General features: G+C 45.6%; 1 protein-coding gene across 1 annotated transcript in view; it reads right to left on the bottom strand.

The window, feature by feature from the left end:
* Nucleotides 1-19,992, bottom strand: part of THSD7B (thrombospondin type 1 domain containing 7B) — a 445,789-nt gene that overhangs the window by 334,104 nt on the left and 91,693 nt on the right. The window contains exons 2-3 of the mRNA XM_072122242.1: nucleotides 6,890-7,071; nucleotides 1,830-1,996 (exon numbers count right to left, since the gene is read on the bottom strand). Of these exons, the coding sequence (XP_071978343.1) occupies nucleotides 1,830-1,965 (136 nt within the window). The 5' untranslated portion in view covers nucleotides 1,966-1,996; nucleotides 6,890-7,071. The remainder of the gene's footprint in view (nucleotides 1-1,829; nucleotides 1,997-6,889; nucleotides 7,072-19,992) is intronic.

Below are 19,992 nucleotides of genomic sequence, written 5' to 3' on the forward strand. Positions count from 1 at the left end.
CGCTAAACAAATAGCCTCTGGCAACAGTAATAGTCCAGCATGTCCCCGCAATAAATCATCCCCCGCTGCCGAGATGCTACACTGTAACAAAAGCGCAGCTTTATTTATTTTATTTGTAACTATTTTCAAGTTCAATTTTGGAAAAAAAAAAAAACGAAATGACTGAAATTGAGCAATTGCTAGAAGTTCCCAATATTGTAAAACCTGTAATTTATCTCCATCTGTTTGGAAGGACGGAGAAAACATTGATTGAGAATGGACGGAAGTCAGATCAGCGGCACCCTGGAGGCAGATGGATGAGCAGAAGTCGGGTTATTGAAGAGGGGCATAGAGGAAAGGGATGGTAAGAGAGAAAGGAAAGGAGGGGCAACAGCGCCACGTTTGTCGATGGTTGGTTTTGGTGTTGCAGCTCAGACATTTTGGAGAAAATTTACTTACATTCTTGCCGAGTTCACCAAAAGTGCAATGTCCGAGGACAGACGGATCGTCTGACGGCACGCCCCCGAATCTGTGTCGCATGGAAGCCAGCACAGCTGACGCCAAAAATCGATTGCGTGCGCCCAAATCCCGGCCCACACACTTGCTAAATACCAAGCCAATATACCAACACCAAGTCCAAGCCGTGCGAAACCCCGAAAGCAGCGCACAGACTGCCGAAAGTGCGATCCGCGACTCTTAGTAAATGAGCCCCTTTGCATTTTACAAAACTGGTGGAAAACATTTTTGACCACATTTCAGTGAAATTCTAGTCTATTTCCCAAGATTTGAAGCTCCAGGTCAAGGAGCAAAATCTGTACTACAAGTTTTAATAACCAGGGGCAAACTAAAAAACTTTAACCAACTTCAAAGAAATCTACCAATAAAATCCATCCTGATAAACCAGGGACATTACTCATAGATCCAGGCAGCGGGACTGTGGTATCTACTTATATTTGTTATCTGTGGCCTCCTTCCTTCTAACATCAATGTTTAAAATTATTCTAATGAGCCAGAAGGAGGCATTATCAGTGCTCCTTTGTGCTGTAGCTTCATAAGCTGTTACACTGTGCAGGAGCACTTCTCCCTCCCACTGTGTAAGATTACATCAGGCAGAGGTAGGGGGGAGTGCTGGGGGAGAATGACACAGTGTAACAGCCTGTGAAGCTATGTCACGGATTGTCTCTGGTAATACCCCCAGACTAGCATCATGTTAAAAGTTGATTTTAGAAGGAAGAAGGCCATGCTTAACAAAGATTTTCTTTAAGGACATATATCCGTTATATCCTGCCCCTAAATAGGGTCAGAAAAAGCTGGAATATGGGTGGTGACAAGCCACATTTCATATCTAAACATGACCAAATTTCCCAAATTAGACACTGTTAAGAAAGTTGCATGAGTCTTTGAAACCCCCATTCTTATGTTACAGAAGGACTTTCAGACCCACTAAGCACCAGGGGCGGTTTCTTTGGACTCTGGATTGTATTGTAACTAGATGTAACTACATTGTATTGTAACTAGTCGTTGTGCCTATGAGCTGCCAGAGGAGGGATCCAATCTGCCCCACACTATTCCCAACCTATCATCATGGGTGCACCAGCCATGAGGCGAGTTGAGCCTCTCCCCTCAGGCAGCACCCACTGTGAGAAGGTGGGGCTAGCAGCAGGGGCACAGTCACATGGTACAAAGCAGGACCAGACACTTAAATTAGTGTCTCTCCTCGACTGCATGGGGAGCTAAAACAAAGCTGATCCATAACTATTGGATTGGACGGAAGGGCGCACCGTCTGATAGTTTGCCTCAGGCGGCGGCGTGTAGCTTCACCCCTCCCCACCTATCATCACCGTTCTTACCTGATTTCCATGTGAAAGGTTTGATTGCTTGGATTGTATAATCCGCTGTTATAAGAGGTAGCAGCAGGGTCATGGCCAGGAGATAACTGGGCTCGGTCTCCCCGGGGCCACTGCCGGGTCCAAAGCTTCTACACATTCTGCTGCGCTTCTTTACTTCAGTATTGCACCTAAAAATAAAAAAATCATTAATATTCATTAATTAAAAAACTCATTTCATGGCCGCCTCCAAAACTTTCAACCAGTTTTTTGATCTCATCATATAATAATGAACACCTTATGGGCCACCTAAAGGGCCTGCGGGAAACTACCAAATGAAATCTCTACAGAATGATACTGTCAGTCCAGGTGATGAATAGTGATCACATCCCTGGTGATAGGGGCCAGTGAAGGGATTTTTGTGAATATCTCAAGTGGTCCAGGGCACTGAAAGAGATGATGGTATATCTTTTATGATAATCTAGGGAAATAAAGGGGTTAATAGTAACATCCCTGAAGGGTTAATAATGTGTAAGACAGTGAAGGCACAGAATAAACTGGTCAAAAAAGTTTTGCATTAATAAAAGTTTGGGGGCAGATATGTGTAACTTTATCTTTAATATGACACCAGCAGCAGGTTTCTAGATGCTATAGACCCAAAGATCGGGGCGACTGAAGGGACACTTCCCCTGAATTCACTAAACTTGATCCATTTGAAAATGGGATGAGTAGAGTCATATTTGCCTGACTTTGGGATAGATTTCTTATACGGGTGATATTTCACATAAAGAAGGGAATATAGAAAGGATACTTTATCCCCCACGCTGTAGGGGGCAGTAGTAGTTTAGTGGGGTAAAACCTGGTGACTGAGTGACAAGGGAACAGGAAAGTCCATGCAGTGTATGTGGGGTGGTGTGGGGGCTGCTACACGCACTTTACATCACAGACAGGATTTACATTTGATGTATAAAGTAAAATCCTTCCATCTTTGCTCCTTATTAAATTGTGTTACATTGGGGCTCATTTACTAAGGGTCGCGCTGATCACATTTACCGTCTCCGGGATTTGTGAAGGTTTGACAGGTATTTAATAGGTGTCTGTGCTGGGATTGTGTCGCACGCGATCAGATTGTGGTGCATCTGCGCTGCTTTCATGTGACAGAAATGGTGGGTGGGGGTGGGGGTTGTCAGACGATCCGACTGATTCGGACTTAGCGCAGGATTTAACTTTCAAATTGCAAGACAATGCCCTTACATGCACCAGGAAGAAGAAGGTGAACTCCTGGGACCTGAGCGGGGAAGCGACACATGCAGGATATCGGGCGCAGGATCTTAGTGACCCCCGCACAGCGCATTATACACGAACAATGCCCTTACATGCACCAGGAAGAAGAAGGTGAACTCCTGGGACCTGAGCGGGGAAGCGACACATGCAGGATATCGGGCGCAGGATCTTAGTGACTCCCCGCACAGCGCATTATACACGGACAATGCACTTACATGCACCAGGAAGAAGAAGGTGAACTCCGGGGACCTGAGCGGGGAAGGGACACATGCAGGATATCGGGCGCACGATCTTAGTGACTCCCCGCACAGCGCATTATACACGGACAATGCACTCACATGCACCAGGAAGAAGAAGGTGAACTCCGGGGACCTGAGCGGGGAAGCGACACATGCAGGATATCAGGTGCACGATCTTAGTGACTCCCCGCACAGCGCATTATACACGGACAATGCACTTACATGCACCAGGAAGAAAAAGGTGAACTCCGGGGACCTGAGCGGGGAAGCGATACATGCAGGATATCGGGGGCATGATCTTAGTGACTCCCCGCACAGCGCATTATACACGGACAATGTACTTACATGCACCAGGAAGAAGAAGGTGAACTCCGGGGACCTGAGCAGGGAAGCGATACATGCAGGATATCGGGGGCATGATCTTAGTGACTCCCCGCACAGCGTATTATACACGGACAATGCACTTACATGCACCAGGAAGAAGAAGGTGAACTCCGGGGACCTGAGCGGGGAAGGGACACATGCAGGATATCGGGCGCATGATCTTAGTGACTCCCCGCACAGCGCATTATACACGGACAATGCACTTACATGCACCAGGAAGAAGAAGGTGAACTCCGGGGACCTGAGCGGGGAAGCGACACATGCAGGATATCAGGTGCACGATCTTAGTGACTCCCCGCACAGCGCATTATACACGGACAATGCACTTACATGCACCAGGAAGAAGGAGGTGAACTCCGGGGACCTGAGCGGGGAAGCGACACATGCAGGATATCCGGTGCAGGATCTTAGTGACTCCCCGCACAGTGCATTATACACGGACAATGTACTTACATACACCAGGAAGAAGGAGGTGAACTCCGGGGACCTGAGCGGGGAAGCGACACATGCAGGATATCAGGTGCACGATCTTAGTGACTCCCCGCACAGCGCATTATACAAGGACAATGCACTTACATGCACCAGGAAGAAGAAGGTGAACTCCAGGGACCTGAGCGGGGAAGCGACACATGCAGGATATCGGGGGCAGGATCTTAGTGACTCCCCGCACAGCGCATTATACACGGACAATGCACTTACATGCACCAGGAAGAAGAAGGTGAACTCCAGGGACCTGAGCGGGGAAGCGACACATGCAGGAGGCACGATCTTAGTGAATCGCGGCACAGTGCATTATCATCGGACAGTCCGCATATTCGGGGAACTCTGGGGATGTTGGTAAATAAATAAGCCCCATTGTGTTTCCTGCTAGGAAGGACGGTGCCGCCTACCTGAGGGGAGACTCCGATTACACAGTAGTTTTACGCAAAAGAGCAGCTAACGCCTGCGAGCGCACAATAAACAAAACTGCAATTTAATTAGGGGGAGCGGTAAATAAATGATGTATTTAATCAGTCTGCGCGCTCCATCTGTGCTCCGTATAACATCCCATCTAACGTCATTTGTTTGAGCCTCATCCGTCTGTAATCTTTATTAGTCTCCTATTTGGGTTTTTAATTTGATGTCTCTGCTACATGATACTCAGACACTGGATATTTAATTTTTACTTTGTCAGGATAATACACCCTCTGCACGACTGCAAATTGGTTATGAGAGGGAGAATAATCCGGCAATATGGTGGTGTCACGTCGCGCTCCTCCCGCCATGTGCTGCGCTTTACAGCCGCAATGGGATGTGTCCAGGTCGCTTCCTCGCTGGACTCCACATCTGGCACAGGTCACGTGGTGAGAGGTGATAACTGGTGATCTCTGGCATTGCAAAAGTATTAACCCCCTTAAAGAGTAACCGACATTTCAGATCGATTTTGATTTTGGGGAGGGGGAGTCTCATGAACATTTTTCTAATATACTTCATTAAGAAATTCTGAAAAGTGCCCCTTAGTTACAATGTTACTTCTCCGTTGCTATGGCAAATCTATCTACAGGATTGAAAAGGAGTCTCTCTCTCTCATTTTCTGTTTGTTACACAGCTGTGAGTGTTAACCCTTTCTGCTCTCTCCCTCGCTGTAGTATGCTATGAGCAGTATTTTCATACATCAAGCTGAAAGTGAAGGGGTTAATCCTCCCTTCTCAGAGCTGTTTAAGCAGAAACAGGTAGATTAGGTGTGAGCTTCATAGACACTGTACAGGCTGGAAGACGCATCTCTAGGGAAGGGAGTAGCTGGACTTTCTTTTACAAATTAATTTGTTAGTGAAGAATTAGAAAAATTTTCAACAAATCCCCCCCCCCCCCACACACACACAGTATAAAAATGTAGCTCAAATGTTAGTTACACTTTAAAAGGGCTTGCTCTGCCACATCAAGTTGTTCCCTATCCAAAGGATAGGGAATAGCTCACTGGGCGGCAGGGGGGCTCTTAGTGGTGGGAATTGTGGTCTCAAATAACCAGACCACCTGATCGCACTTGGACCTGCTCCTCCTCTTCATCTCTATGGCTCTGATGGGGGTAAGTGAGTGCAGTATTAGTGCCCTAGACCGTGCATGGAGCAGCAGGGAGCACGTCCCACCTGCCACTCCATTCATTTGCTGGACTCTACCTTACAGAGTCTGCCCTAACCTTGATGCCCAAGCAGCTTCTACCTTCTCCAGCCCCAATCTGGGCTGTGAGCTTCCTTTATCAGACTGCATCCAACCAGCTACCCCAGACATTGGCAGATAGGACACTACCTCAGCCTGTTACCATGGCCGTTTTGAAGTCTTGGAGTAAAAAGATAGTAAGCTTGATGTTCACTTGTCTCCACATGTGATCCCTGTCTGCTGCTAACATCACGGGCCTCCCATCTACCATCTTCCCGGTGATCCCTAACACGTGCATACACTGGGAGTGCCCCAGGGAGAACTACTTCAATCTTACTGTGCCCTCCCGCTATTCTTGCAATGCTTCACTGGACCTGCCCGACATAGACAAGTCCTGTTCCAACCGGACCAAGCAACCATAACAAGTCTAGCGCTAGGCAGCGCCAAAGCCAGACACTCAGGTACCGGGGGAACCCATCTGCCCCAAGCCATTAGGTCAGGCCCGGTGGGAGGACGTTGCCAATACACTCCATTGTCTGAGATCTGTTTTGATCTAGGTTTGCAAAAATATTCAACCCCCATCACAAAATGAAGCCTATACTTGCATAGAGTTTTATCTATAGATTTATATATATATACAAACATACCTTGGACTTTTCACGCTGGGAGGGGGGTGAATACGACTGCAATTCACTTTTTTTATTTAATGATCATTTATCAGAATTATAAATAGTATTAATAAGTAATATTACGTTTCTAGATAAAGATACATATGTAACAATTACGCAAATCAGTAACAGGGCACACCCTACTAAACCCCGCCTCCTTGACCATTAGTCTTCAACCATTGACCCTTTACCCTTGATTTGAATTTCTCCCATCAGTCACAGGACTCTCACAACCCAAACTCCCAAAGAGAGGAACTTGTGCAAATATATACATAAAAGGGGCTCCTCGTGTTCATGTTTGGGGGGCAGACACTGTACACCCCCCCCCCCCTGCGTATCACAGTAATGTTCTACTGTATAAGATGTTACTTACACAAAGTAAAGATCATATGAGCGTCCCTCGTCCTGTAAGACGTGAAGCTGATGTGGCGCAGGGTTGGATCAGTTGCTAGTGATCTGCCATCCGCAGCGGGGGTCATTCATCTGTAGGGACTCCCGTCCTGCAACAATCCATCCTTCCCAGACATCCACCTGTTCCTAAGGCTGCGTCCTCATCTGTAACATAGAACATAACATACAAAATTACCATATGTCAGATTACAGGTCCCCTACTTAAGAACACCTGACTTACAGACGACCCCTAGTTACAGACAGACCTCTGGATTTTGGTAACTTACTGTACTTTACCCTTAGGCTACAATAATCAGCTATAACAGTTATCACAGGCGTCTGTAATTCAGATTTGTTGTTACCGGTAATCCTGGTTTATATGACAATCCAACATTGATAAAATCCAATTGTCACAGAGAGCAAAAAAAAAAATTGGATTGGGGCTACAATTATAAAATAGACAGTTCCGACTTACATACAAATTCAATTTAAGAACAAACCTACAGACCCTATCCTGTACGTAACCCTGGGACTGCCTATATATGAGGATGGTCATCTTGCCTAAGGTGATCAACAGCAGTTTTGGAAATTGATTTATGGCAGTTGGTAAAGGGTGTATCCTGGGCAGACATTAAACTGCATTCTAGGAGATTGCTTTTTGCCAGGAGGTAAAACGTGTGTAGTGGGCATGCTCTGAACTGCAGTCTAGGAGATTGCTTATTGTCAGGAGGTAAAACGTGTGTAGTGGGCATGCTCTGAACTGCAGTCTAGGAGATTGCTTTTTGTCAGGAGGTAAAAGGAGTGTAGTGGGCATGCTCTGAACTGCATTCTAGGAGATTGCTTTTTGCCAGGAGGTAAAACGTGTGTAGTGGGCATGCTCTGAACTGCAGTCTAGGAGATTGCTTATTGTCAGGAGGTAAAACGTGTGTAGTGGGCATGCTCTGAACTGCAGTCTAGGAGATTGCTTTTTGTCAGGAGGTAAAAGGAGTGTAGTGGGCATGCTCTGAACTGCATTCTAGGAGATTGCTTTTTGTCAGGAGGTAAAACGTGTGTAGTGGGCATGCTTTTAACTCTACTTTAGGAGATTGATTTTTGTCGAGAGGTAAAAAGAGTGTTGTGGAGATGCTTTAAACAGCAGTTTAGGAGATTGCTTTATGGCAGGAGGTTAAGAGAGTGTTGTGGGCATGCTCTCTATCATGGCTAGAGGTCACTGTGATGTGAAGGAGGTAAATGTGGATCCATATTTAAATACTTTTCTGAGACAGCCCATGGAAATTTGGGGATGTGACTTATAAAACCTCATCCAAAGGTACCGTATATACTCGAGTTCAAGCCGACCCGAGTATAAGCCGAGGCCCATAATTTTACCACAAAAACCTGGGAAAACCTATTGACTCGAGTATAAGCCGAGGGTGGGAAATGCATTGGTTACAGCCTCTCCAGTATATAGCCAGCCAGACCCTGCCCCATAGTATATAGCCAGCACCTGCCCCCAGTATATAGCCTGCCAGCCCATATCCCCCAGTATATAGCCAGCCCCCTGCCCCAGTATATAGCCTGCCAGCCCATATCCCCCAGTATATAGCCAGCCCCCTGCCCCAGTATATAGCCTGCCAGCCCATATCCCCCAGTATATAGCCAGCCCCCTGCCCCAGTATTTAGCCAGCCCCTGCCCCAGTATATAGCCAGCAGCCCCTGCCCCAGTATATAGCAATCCCCCTGCCCTAGTATGTAGCCATCCCCCTGCCCTAGTATATAGCCAGCCCCCTGCCCTAGTATGTAGCCAGCCCCCCTGCCCTAGTATATAGCCAGCAGCCCTGTCGCCCAGTATATAGCCAGCCAGCCCCCTGCCCAAGTATATAGCCAGCCCCCTGCCCCAGTATATAGCCAGCCCCCTGCCCCAGTATGTAGCCAGCAGCCCCTGCCCTCAGTATATAGCCTGCCAGCCCATATCCCCCTGTATATAGCCAACCCCCTGCCCCAGTATATAGCCAGCAGCAGGGGAAGCCAGAAAGGTGAGTCTTGATATATTTTTTTTTACTCGAGTATAAGCCGAGTTTCGGTTCTCAGCACATTTTTTTTTGTGCTGAAAAACTAGTCTTATACTCGAGTATATATGGTAATTGTGCCCACTTAGTTTAGGCGTTGAGCAGTAAATGGAGCTAGTCAGCGTGGCGACGTAGAGTAGCTCTAAACCGCAGCAGACACCCGCAGCTCAGGATTTTACGGATGAGTATTGTTGCCATGTGAACCGTACCAAGAAAATAACAAATAATAAAGTAAAAACTCTGAATAACAATGTATGATATTATTATAGTTGGGTTCTGTTCACACCTACACTGGAGGCTCCATCTGGAGTCTGTGCTGCAGATCGTGGCAGAGAAAATAGCTCTGAACTGATGAAGATAAGTGATGGAGGTAAGTGATGGAGGTAAGTGATGGAGGTAAGTGATGGAGGTAAGTGATAGAGGTAAGTGACGTTCTGTGTCTGTAGAAGCTGCAGTCAGGACACATAGAGGGAGCAGTAAGGACTGCGGTGTTAGGTGCTCACCCCTGGAGAGCTGTTTAAAGGAGTTTTCTCCTTCTATAATCAACTTTTACAACTATGCTAATGATCCAGAAGGGCTCTGGAGGTAGTAACCACAATCCCTCCATGCTGCAGCTTCACGGGCTGTTATACTGGGACGGAGCACTTCCCCCCTTCCTTTGAGTACTGCAGTGAAATTATAGCAGGTAGAGGGAGGAGGGGCTCTGGTAACATCCCCCTAATGAGCAGAGCCTAATTTTTGGGGTTCTGATGAGATCAATGATTACAATCGCACAACTCTTTCTTTTTATTACAGTCTATTACTCTCTGTTATCAGCCAGCGACCTCTGAGGTAGGTCAGACTAATATTCTTCAATGCGTGGCAGTAAGTCACTCCGTCCCCTGAGATGTTCCCGCCCGTACATGTAATATCTGCGGCCGCCGCTATAAGAGCATGAGATAAGTCCATCCCTTACCCTGCGCTCATGAATTATTCATACATTTAGTGCTTATTGTTTGCAGCTTCTTAAAATGACATTCACGTCGCTTCATGCGAAAATTCTCTGTTACTACTTTACAGCTTTTCTGCGAAGATCTTAATCCTTCACTTCTTTTTTTTTATTTATACATTATTAACAATTTACCATTCCCAGAGACTCCGATCACAGAGGAGAAGAGAGGAGAGGAGGCTCGCTACACGGACGCAACTACGGTCCTGAAAAATTAAAACCAGGATCGCAGCGTGACGTTTTATTATTTGAGATTTCTTTTTTTTTTCCTATTTCTAGTTTTAGATTTTGAAGTAAGTGTATTGTAATCTAAAAAGTTCCCAGATTTTAATGTATTTGTGATAAATCTGTATTATCTCTGTACTGTGACATCACTGTGTGTATTATCCCTGTACTGTGACATCACTGTGTGTATTATCTCTGTACTGTGACATCGCTGTGTGTATAATCCTCTACTGTGACATCACTGTGTGTATTATCTCTGTACTGTGACATCACTGTGTGTATTATCTCTGTACTGTGACATCACTGTGTGTATTATCTCTGTACTGTGACATCACTGTGTGTATTATCTCTGTACTGTGACATCACTGTGTGTATTATCCCTGTACTGTGACATCACTGTGTGTATTATCCCTGTACTGTGATATCACTGTGTGTATTACCCCTGTACTGTGACATCACTGTGTGTATTATCCCTGTACTGTGACATCACTGTGTGTATTATCCCTGTACTGTGACATCACTGTGTGTATTATCCCTGTACTGTGATATCACTGTGTGTATTATCCCTGTACTGTGACATCACTGTGTGTATTATCCCTGTACTGTGACATCACTGTGTGTATTATCCCTGTACTGTGATATCACTGTGTGTATTATCCTGTACTGTGACATCACTGTGTGTATTAGCCCTGTACTGTGACATCACTGTATATATTATCCTCTACTGTGACATCACTGTGTGTATTATCTCTGTACTGTGACATCACTGTGTGTATTATCTCTGTACTGTGACATCACTGTGTGTATTATCCTCTACTGTGACATCACTGTGTGTATTATCTCTGTACTGTGACATCACTGTGTGTATTATCTCTGTACTGTGACATCACTGTGTGTATTATCCCTGTACTGTGACATCACTGTGTGTATTATCCCTGTACTGTGACATCACTGTGTGTATTATCTCTGTACTGTGACATCACTGTGTGTATTATCCCTGGACTGTGACATCACTGTGTGTATTATCCCTGTACTGTGACATCACTGTGTGTATTATCTCTGTACTGTGACATCACTGTGTGTATTATCCCTGTACTGTGACATCACTGTGTGTATTACACCTGTACTGTGACATCACTGTGTGTATTATCCCTGTACTGTGACATCGCTGTGTGTATTATTCCTGTACTGTGACATCACTGTGTGTATTGTCCCTGTACTGTGACATCACTGTGTGTATTATCCCTGTACTGTGACATCACTGTGTGTATTATCCCTGTACTGTGACATCACTGTGTGTATTATCCCTGTACTGTGACATCACTGTGTGTATTATCTCTGTACTGTGACATCACTGTGTGTATTATCCCTGTACTGTGACATCACTGTGTGTATTACACCTGTACTGTGACATCACTGTGTGTATTATCCCTGTACTGTGACATCGCTGTGTGTATTATTCCTGTACTGTGACATCACTGTGTGTATTGTCCCTGTACTGTGACATCACTGTGTGTATTATCCCTGTACTGTGACATCACTGTGTGTATTATCCCTGTACTGTGACATCACTGTGTGTATTATCTCTGTACTGTGACATCACTGGGTGTATTATCCCTGTACTATGACATCACTGTGTGTATTATCCCTGTACTGTGACATCACTGTGTGTATTATCCCTGTACTGTGATATCACTGTGTGTATTATCCTCTACTGTGACATCACTGTGTGTATTATCCTCTACTGTGACATCACTGTGTGTAGTATCTCTGTACTGTGACATCACTGTGTGTATTATCCCTGCACTGTGACACCACTGTGTGTATTATCCCTGTACTGTGACATTACTGTGTATTATCCCTGTACTGTGACATCGCTGTGTGTATTATCCCTGTACTGTGACATCACTGTGTGTATTATCTCTGTACTGTGACATCACTGTGTGTATTATCCCTGTACTGTGACATCACTGTGTGTATTATCCCTGTACTGTGATATCACTGTGTGTATTACCCCTGTACTGTGACATCACTGTGTGTATTATCCCTGTACTGTGACATCACTGTGTGTATTATCCCTGTACTGTGACATCACTGTGTGTATTATCCCTGTACTGTGATATCACTGTGTGTATTATCCCTGTACTGTGACATCACTGTGTGTATTATCCCTGTACTGTGACATCACTGTGTGTATTATCCCTGTACTGTGATATCACTGTGTGTATTATCCTGTACTGTGACATCACTGTGTGTATTAGCCCTGTACTGTGACATCACTGTATATATTATCCTCTACTGTGACATCACTGTGTGTATTATCTCTGTACTGTGACATCACTGTGTGTATTATCTCTGTACTGTGACATCACTGTGTGTATTATCCTCTACTGTGACATCACTGTGTGTATTATCTCTGTACTGTGACATCACTGTGTGTATTATCTCTGTACTGTGACATCACTGTGTGTATTATCCCTGTACTGTGACATCACTGTGTGTATTATCCCTGTACTGTGACATCACTGTGTGTATTATCTCTGTACTGTGACATCACTGTGTGTATTATCCCTGGACTGTGACATCACTGTGTGTATTATCCCTGTACTGTGACATCACTGTGTGTATTATCTCTGTACTGTGACATCACTGTGTGTATTATCCCTGTACTGTGACATCACTGTGTGTATTACACCTGTACTGTGACATCACTGTGTGTATTATCCCTGTACTGTGACATCGCTGTGTGTATTATTCCTGTACTGTGACATCACTGTGTGTATTGTCCCTGTACTGTGACATCACTGTGTGTATTATCCCTGTACTGTGACATCACTGTGTGTATTATCCCTGTACTGTGACATCACTGTGTGTATTATCTCTGTACTGTGACATCACTGGGTGTATTATCCCTGTACTATGACATCACTGTGTGTATTATCCCTGTACTGTGACATCACTGTGTGTATTATCCCTGTACTGTGATATCACTGTGTGTATTATCCTCTACTGTGACATCACTGTGTGTATTATCCTCTACTGTGACATCACTGTGTGTAGTATCTCTGTACTGTGACATCACTGTGTGTATTATCCCTGCACTGTGACACCACTGTGTGTATTATCCCTGTACTGTGACATTACTGTGTATTATCCCTGTACTGTGACATCGCTGTGTGTATTATCCCTGTACTGTGACATCATTGTGTGTATTATTCCTGTACTGTGACATCACTGTGTGTATTATCCCTGTACTGTGACATCACTGTGTGTATTATCCCTGTACTGTGACATCACTGTGTGTATTATCCCTGTACTGTGACATTACTGTGTATTATCCCTGTACTGTGACATCACTGTGTGTATTATCCCTGTACTGTGACATCACTGTGTGTATTATCTCTGTACTGTGACATCACTGTGTGTATTGTCCCTGTACTGTGACATCACTGTGTGTATTACCCCTGTACTGTGACATCACTGTGTGTATTATCTCTGTTCAGTGCCATCACTGTGTGTATTATCCCTGTACTGTGATATCACTGTGTGTATTATCCCTGTACTGTGACATCACTGTGTATTATTCCTGTACTGTGACATCACTGTGTATATTATCCCTGTACTGTGACATCACTGTGTGTATTGTCCCTGTACTGTGACATCACTGTGTGTATTACCCCTGTACTGTGACATCACTGTGTGTATTATCTCTGTTCAGTGCCATCACTGGCCCACATTTACTGAAACTAGTGCAGTCTGTACAATGTTAAGTTTCATTAATCTGGCGCCCCCTGCACCGCTCGGAAAGTGTGCACCAGCAGTTTTTTGGTGCACCTTTAAAATAGGGCGCATGAGTCCCACTCTGCACCGGAACGTCCCTTATATGTGGAGTTTTTTTCCTGCCTTGCTGGACACAGAGCACCCGCCTCACAAAATTGGCGCAAACACTTCTTAAATGCAGTTTGCACGTTATTTTCGGGGGATTTGAATTTGGGAAATCAAAGTAAAACATTAAGTTGAAATATTTCAAACTTCTTTGGCGAGATCCTTTCAGGTAGTCATAGCCCTTGGGTCAGAGCTCTCCTGCTGGTTCGGCTGCATCGTCACCCATGTGATATTTGGGGTTCCCAGAGGTCAGACTCCTATATATAATATTCCGGGCATGCCCCCCCCCCCCTCTATACTCACTATGTAAGGTCCTAACAAATCAACTTCCCAGACACAAGTGCAACTTTTTAGACCATTATCTGCATCTCTGCCGACACCACAAAGGAGACAAAGTTGTTCCATTTCCGCCGTCGATGCTAAACCCCATTAAATTTGGATACAAGTAACGCGCCGCTATCTCCTTCAGAGACTCGGAACCTCATTACACTTATTAAGAATCTTAATTACAAAAGGAGATAGAAGGATTTTAATGAACGTTTCCCCTCCGCAGATCAGAGCAAACACTTAACAATGCTTAAAGTCGGAGACTCTGGAGAGGAACCTGTCCCATATTTTAATTTAGCGTGAAACCCACCATACAGTAAGTACATGACTATCCAAGCTAATATAATACCGCCTGGAGGTGCTGCATCCGAATTATATAGCAAACATACCGTATACAAAGCTAAGATACAAATCCTCAAATTATTCTAACATCTCCTGGGTGCCCTGATGGATGGTTCATCGTCTACTTCCACCTTACAAAATATTCCCGGCAACTCTTGCAACTTAGGCAACTCTTGCATTTTTTGGCTTTGGGCCCAATTATGTCATCAACCCCCCTCCACCACAACTAAGTTGCTAATTTCTCGGTTTTCCGGTTCGTGTTCCTGTGCTTATGGCATCAACATGTGAATTGGGTGCAGGTAAATGGGCAAACTTGTACAGCAGGGCCGGATTAAAGGAGGGGCTCATGGGGCTCGAGCCCCAGGGCCCCCACCACTTTCACTTTTTAAGGGGCCCCCACCAGTTTCCAACAGTCAGTCAGTTCCAAAAGTCTCTGTGTGCGCTGTGAACCGGCCTGTGGCCATCCGCAACGCACATAGGGGTCTAGGATGACAACTGCCTTCGCTGGGGGAGATCGCCGAGATTGCCATTTTCCACAGGGGACTGTAGGCTAAAGTCTACAGGGGGCTGGCAGCTGTATACTACAGGGGGCTGGTGGCTGTATACTACAAGGGCTGGTGGCTTTATACTACAGGGGTCTGGCAGGCTATTTACTACAGGGGTCTGGCAGGCTACATACTATAGGAGGCCGGCAGGCTACATACTACAGGGGGCTGGCAGGCTATATACTACAGGGGGCTGGCACGCTATATACCTCCAAAAACATTGTTGGAAGGGCCCCCACCAGTTTGCGCCCAGGGGCCCCCACCACCCTTAATCCGGCCCTGTTGTACAGACACCATTTTTGGACACTAAGAGCCCTATTGCTCAGGTTCCTTGCCTGAGAATACTCTGTGATTGATGCAAGCAAAGGCAAACTGCATGTGCTGGCCCCTTAAATAGCAGTGAGGGGAACTACAATAAAGTGAGGGAGAAGAGGATAGATGCGGAACAGGCTACCAGCGCGACACATAATTAAAATAGTGCAGCAGAACTGGAGCCACTATAATAACCACATAGATAATGGTCCTAAAACGGTGCCCCCTCCTCTCTGGTGTTCATGAATCCTTTATGACTTACAATTGCAGGACAATGGTAACATAAGAAACCTAGTGCTCAGGCAGCTTCCCTTGGGAAAAGTGCCTAAGACAGTCCCAGGTTTTGGTGCAAGTGGATGCAAATCTTGTGTATCAGCCTCCTGATGGCTCGCGAGCAGATGTGGCTCTTCTGATGGCTGCATCTGAATCACACACAAATCTTTAAGAAATAGGGATTGGCGCTGCGTGCGTCTAAGACACACAGAGCGCTGATCCCTGGACACAGGCAGCGATGTTGCCATTGTTGCTTAGGTGACGGGTCCTGGGTCATAGAGAAAAGCACAGGAGCAACAAAGAGTCGGCTGCAGGGAGTGCAGGTAGGTGAGTATTATTTTTTTTGTTTGCTACTTACTGGGGGCATGTGTTTGGGCTAACTATCTACTGGGGGCATGTTTTGGGGCTAACTATCTACTGGGGCATGTGCTTGGGCTACCTATCTACTGAAGAGCAAGTGCTCTGGCTAACTATCTACTGGGTGCATGTTTTGGGGCTACCTATGTACTGGGGCATGTGCTTGGGCTAACTATCTACTGGGGGGGCATGTGCTCTGGGTACCTATATACTGGCGGTATGTACTGTGGCTACCTATCTACTCTGGAGCATTTGTTGGGGTTAACTATCTACTCTGGGGGCATGTGGTGGGGCTACCTATCTACTTGTGGCATGTACTGTGGCTACCTATCTACTCTGGAGCATTTTTTGGGGTTAACTATCTACTATGGGGGCATGTGGTGGGGCTACCTATCTACTTGTGGCATGTACTGTGGCTACCTATCTACTCTGGAGCATTTGTTGGGGTTAACTATCTACTATGGGGGCATGTGGGGGGGCTAACTATCCCCTGGGGGGGGGGGCATGTTCATATTGTAAGGCTCTCAAGGAGCCATATGAGGTGCTCATAGCTCTCTCATCCAAATGGTTTCTGACCCCTGATTTAGGACACTGGTAACTTAAAAATCCTATTGCTCAGACAGCTCCCCATGGAGGAAAGTGCCTTAAAAACAGCCCCAGGTGTAAAGAGTTTGGTGCAAATAAACTCAAAGCTTGTGCTCATCTCCTCTGCAATGTTTATTAACCCTTCATATTCATATTAACAAGACTTTCCATTGTAGGACAATAGTAACGTAAGAAACCTATTGCTCAGGCAGCTTCCCGTGAAGGAAACTACTTAAACAGTCCAAAGTTTAAAGTGTTTGGGACAAGTGGACTCAAAGCTTGTATATCAGTCCCCTCCACGATGTCCATGAGCCCTTCATATTCCGACCTTGACTTACCAATATATGACAATGTAATTTAAGAAACCTATTGCTCAAGCACCCTGATTCCACAGTGATTGTGTTTTACCCTCAGTCTTACTAACGTCAGCAGCTTATATAAGTGCTTGCTACAAATTCCAGTATCACTATGATAACACTGCTAACAGCCAGTGACAGGAAGTGTTGTCATGTTGACAAGGTAGTTCACCTTTAAGGCACCTCATTATAGGTTATTTACTGAAACATAAAGTTCCACATAATCTAATGTCACCACGGGAGTCGCTGATACATTTCGTGAGCACCGGCTCGAGACTTTCTCGTATTTGAACTACTGAACTGAATCACTTACGAGAAAGTCTTGTCGAATTTCGATCATTTTTTCTCGGCATTTTCAGAATATGTAACTTACCGAGGAATCTCTGACTAAATTGCGACTATTACTCTGAAAGTTAGGTCACAGCACGCCAGAAACGAGACGGAGCTGAAACTATTTCCATATAGACTCCGAAGACTCAACTGGAAATCAATTTCCCAGGGACTAACAAATAGGATAATTTCTAGGTTTGGAGTCGAAAGTGAAAAAATATGACGCGCCTTTCAGAAAAACACAGAAGATTGGGAAGAATCCAAATGTCCTTGTCTGGGTTCCATGATGGCGACCACCCCCTTCCCCCCACACAATCACAACAAAGCAATAGGTATCAGGGCCAGACAGATGTTGGGAATTGTAGTGTCCTATTAATTTATATGCCCCCGTTTTTGTAGTTCACATATTTATAATACTCCCTTTTTCCTGTGGTCTTAAAGGACAACTACCATTTGGATGAAAGATTGTAAGCAAATGAGCCTGAGGGGCTCCAGGCTACACTAATACCTATGGGGCCTGGAGCCCCTCAGGCTCATTTGCATACAATCCTTCATCCTGGTGGTAGATGCCCTGTAAAGCTGGCAGGCATGATGACATCATCACACTGCGCCGGTCAGCCTCTGCCACACACAGCAGAGATACAATGGTGGAGCAGGGAGCCAGCGTCTTCCTGTTCCACCATTGCATTGCATGTAGCTTGTAGTTGAAGTTCTTCGTGGAGATGGTGGGACAAACCCAAAAAAATGGGACTGGTCTTCTGAATCCAAGCCAACTGGGGGGCATTCCCATACGGAATGGATGCCATAAACTTATGTAGAACTTTGGATGACAGTTTATAGGACCTCTACTCCCAGTAGAAGTAGATGGTGTGTGGATGGTAGTAGATGGAGTAGATGGTAGTGACTCTATGTTCCCCTCCATATTAGGGATCTTATAGACCCCCCATTCTGGGATCCCAAAATATCCCCTATTCTATGTATTCTGTGCTGGTTTCTGCTGCGGCTTTTATGCAGTTGGGGCAGAGCTCAACCTTTCAACCCTTTGGGTTAAAAACTCCTATTATTACAGTCCCAGAGTCAACATCTGCAAAGAGTTTGTATGTTTTCTTCATCTTTGCGTGGGTTTCCACCGGGTCCTCCATTTTCCTCCTAAACATACTGGCAGGTTGTTTAGATTGTGAGCCCCATTGGGGACAGGGACCGATTTGGCAAAATTTGTGCAGCGCTGTGTAATCTGTGTGCGCTATATAAATAAAGAATTATTATTATTACAAAGTGAATCTATCTCTCTGGAGGACCCAGCATGTCCCTGCACTGCATGGAGCTCAGTGATGAGGGTGTAATACCCAGTCTCTCCAGTGGTGTCACTGCACTGCATAGAGTTCAGTGATGAGGGTGTAATACCCAGCCTCTCCAGTGGTGTCACTGCACTGCATAGAGTTCAGTGATGAGGGTGTAATACCCGGTCTCTCCTGTGGTGTCACTGCACTGCATAGAGTTCAGTGCTGAGGGTGTAATACCCGGTCTCTCCAGTGGTGTCAGTGCACTGCATAGAGTTCAGTGATGAGGGTATAATACCCGGTCTCTCCAGTGGTGTCAGTGCACTGCATAGAGTTCAGGGATGAGGGTGTAATACCCAGTCTCTCCTGTGGTGTCACTGCACTGCATAGAGTTCAGTGATGAGGGTGTAATACCCAGTCTCTCCAGTGGTGTCAGTGCACTGCATAGAGTTCAGTGATTAGGGTGTAATACCCAGTCTCTCCAGTGGTGTCACTGCACTGCATAGAGTTCAGTGATGAGGGTGTAATACCCGGTCTCTCCAGTGGTGTCACTGTATTGCATAGAGTTCATTGATGAGGGTGTAATACCCAGTCTCTCCAGTGGTGTCACTGTATTGCATAGAGTTCAGTGATGAGGGTGTAATACCCAGTCTCTCCAGTGGTGTCACTGCACTGCATAGAGTTCAGTGATGAGGGTGTAATACCCGGTCTCTCCAGTGGTGTCACTGTATTGCATAGAGTTCAGGGATGAGGGTATAATACCCGGTCTCTCCAGTGGTGTCAGTGCACTGCATAGAGTTCAGGGATGAGGGTGTAATACCCAGTCTCTCCTGTGGTGTCACTGCACTGCATAGAGTTCAGTGATGAGGGTGTAATACCCAGTCTCTCCAGTGGTGTCAGTGCACTGCATAGAGTTCAGTGATTAGGGTGTAATACCCAGTCTCTCCAGTGGTGTCACTGCACTGCATAGAGTTCAGTGATGAGGGTGTAATACCCGGTCTCTCCAGTGGTGTCACTGTATTGCATAGAGTTCATTGATGAGGGTGTAATACCCAGTCTCTCAGTGGTGTCAGTGCACTGCATAGAGTTCAGTGATGAGGGTGTAATACCCAGTCTCTCCAGTGGTGTCAGTGCACTGCATAGAGTTCAGTGATGAGGGTGTAATACCCAGTCTCTCCAGTGGTGTCACTGCACTGCATAGAGTTCATTGATGAGGGTGTAATACCCGGTCTC

This window comes from Engystomops pustulosus, chromosome 8 (genome assembly GCF_040894005.1).
Source record: "Engystomops pustulosus chromosome 8, aEngPut4.maternal, whole genome shotgun sequence".
Lineage (NCBI taxonomy): Eukaryota > Metazoa > Chordata > Amphibia > Anura > Leptodactylidae > Engystomops > Engystomops pustulosus.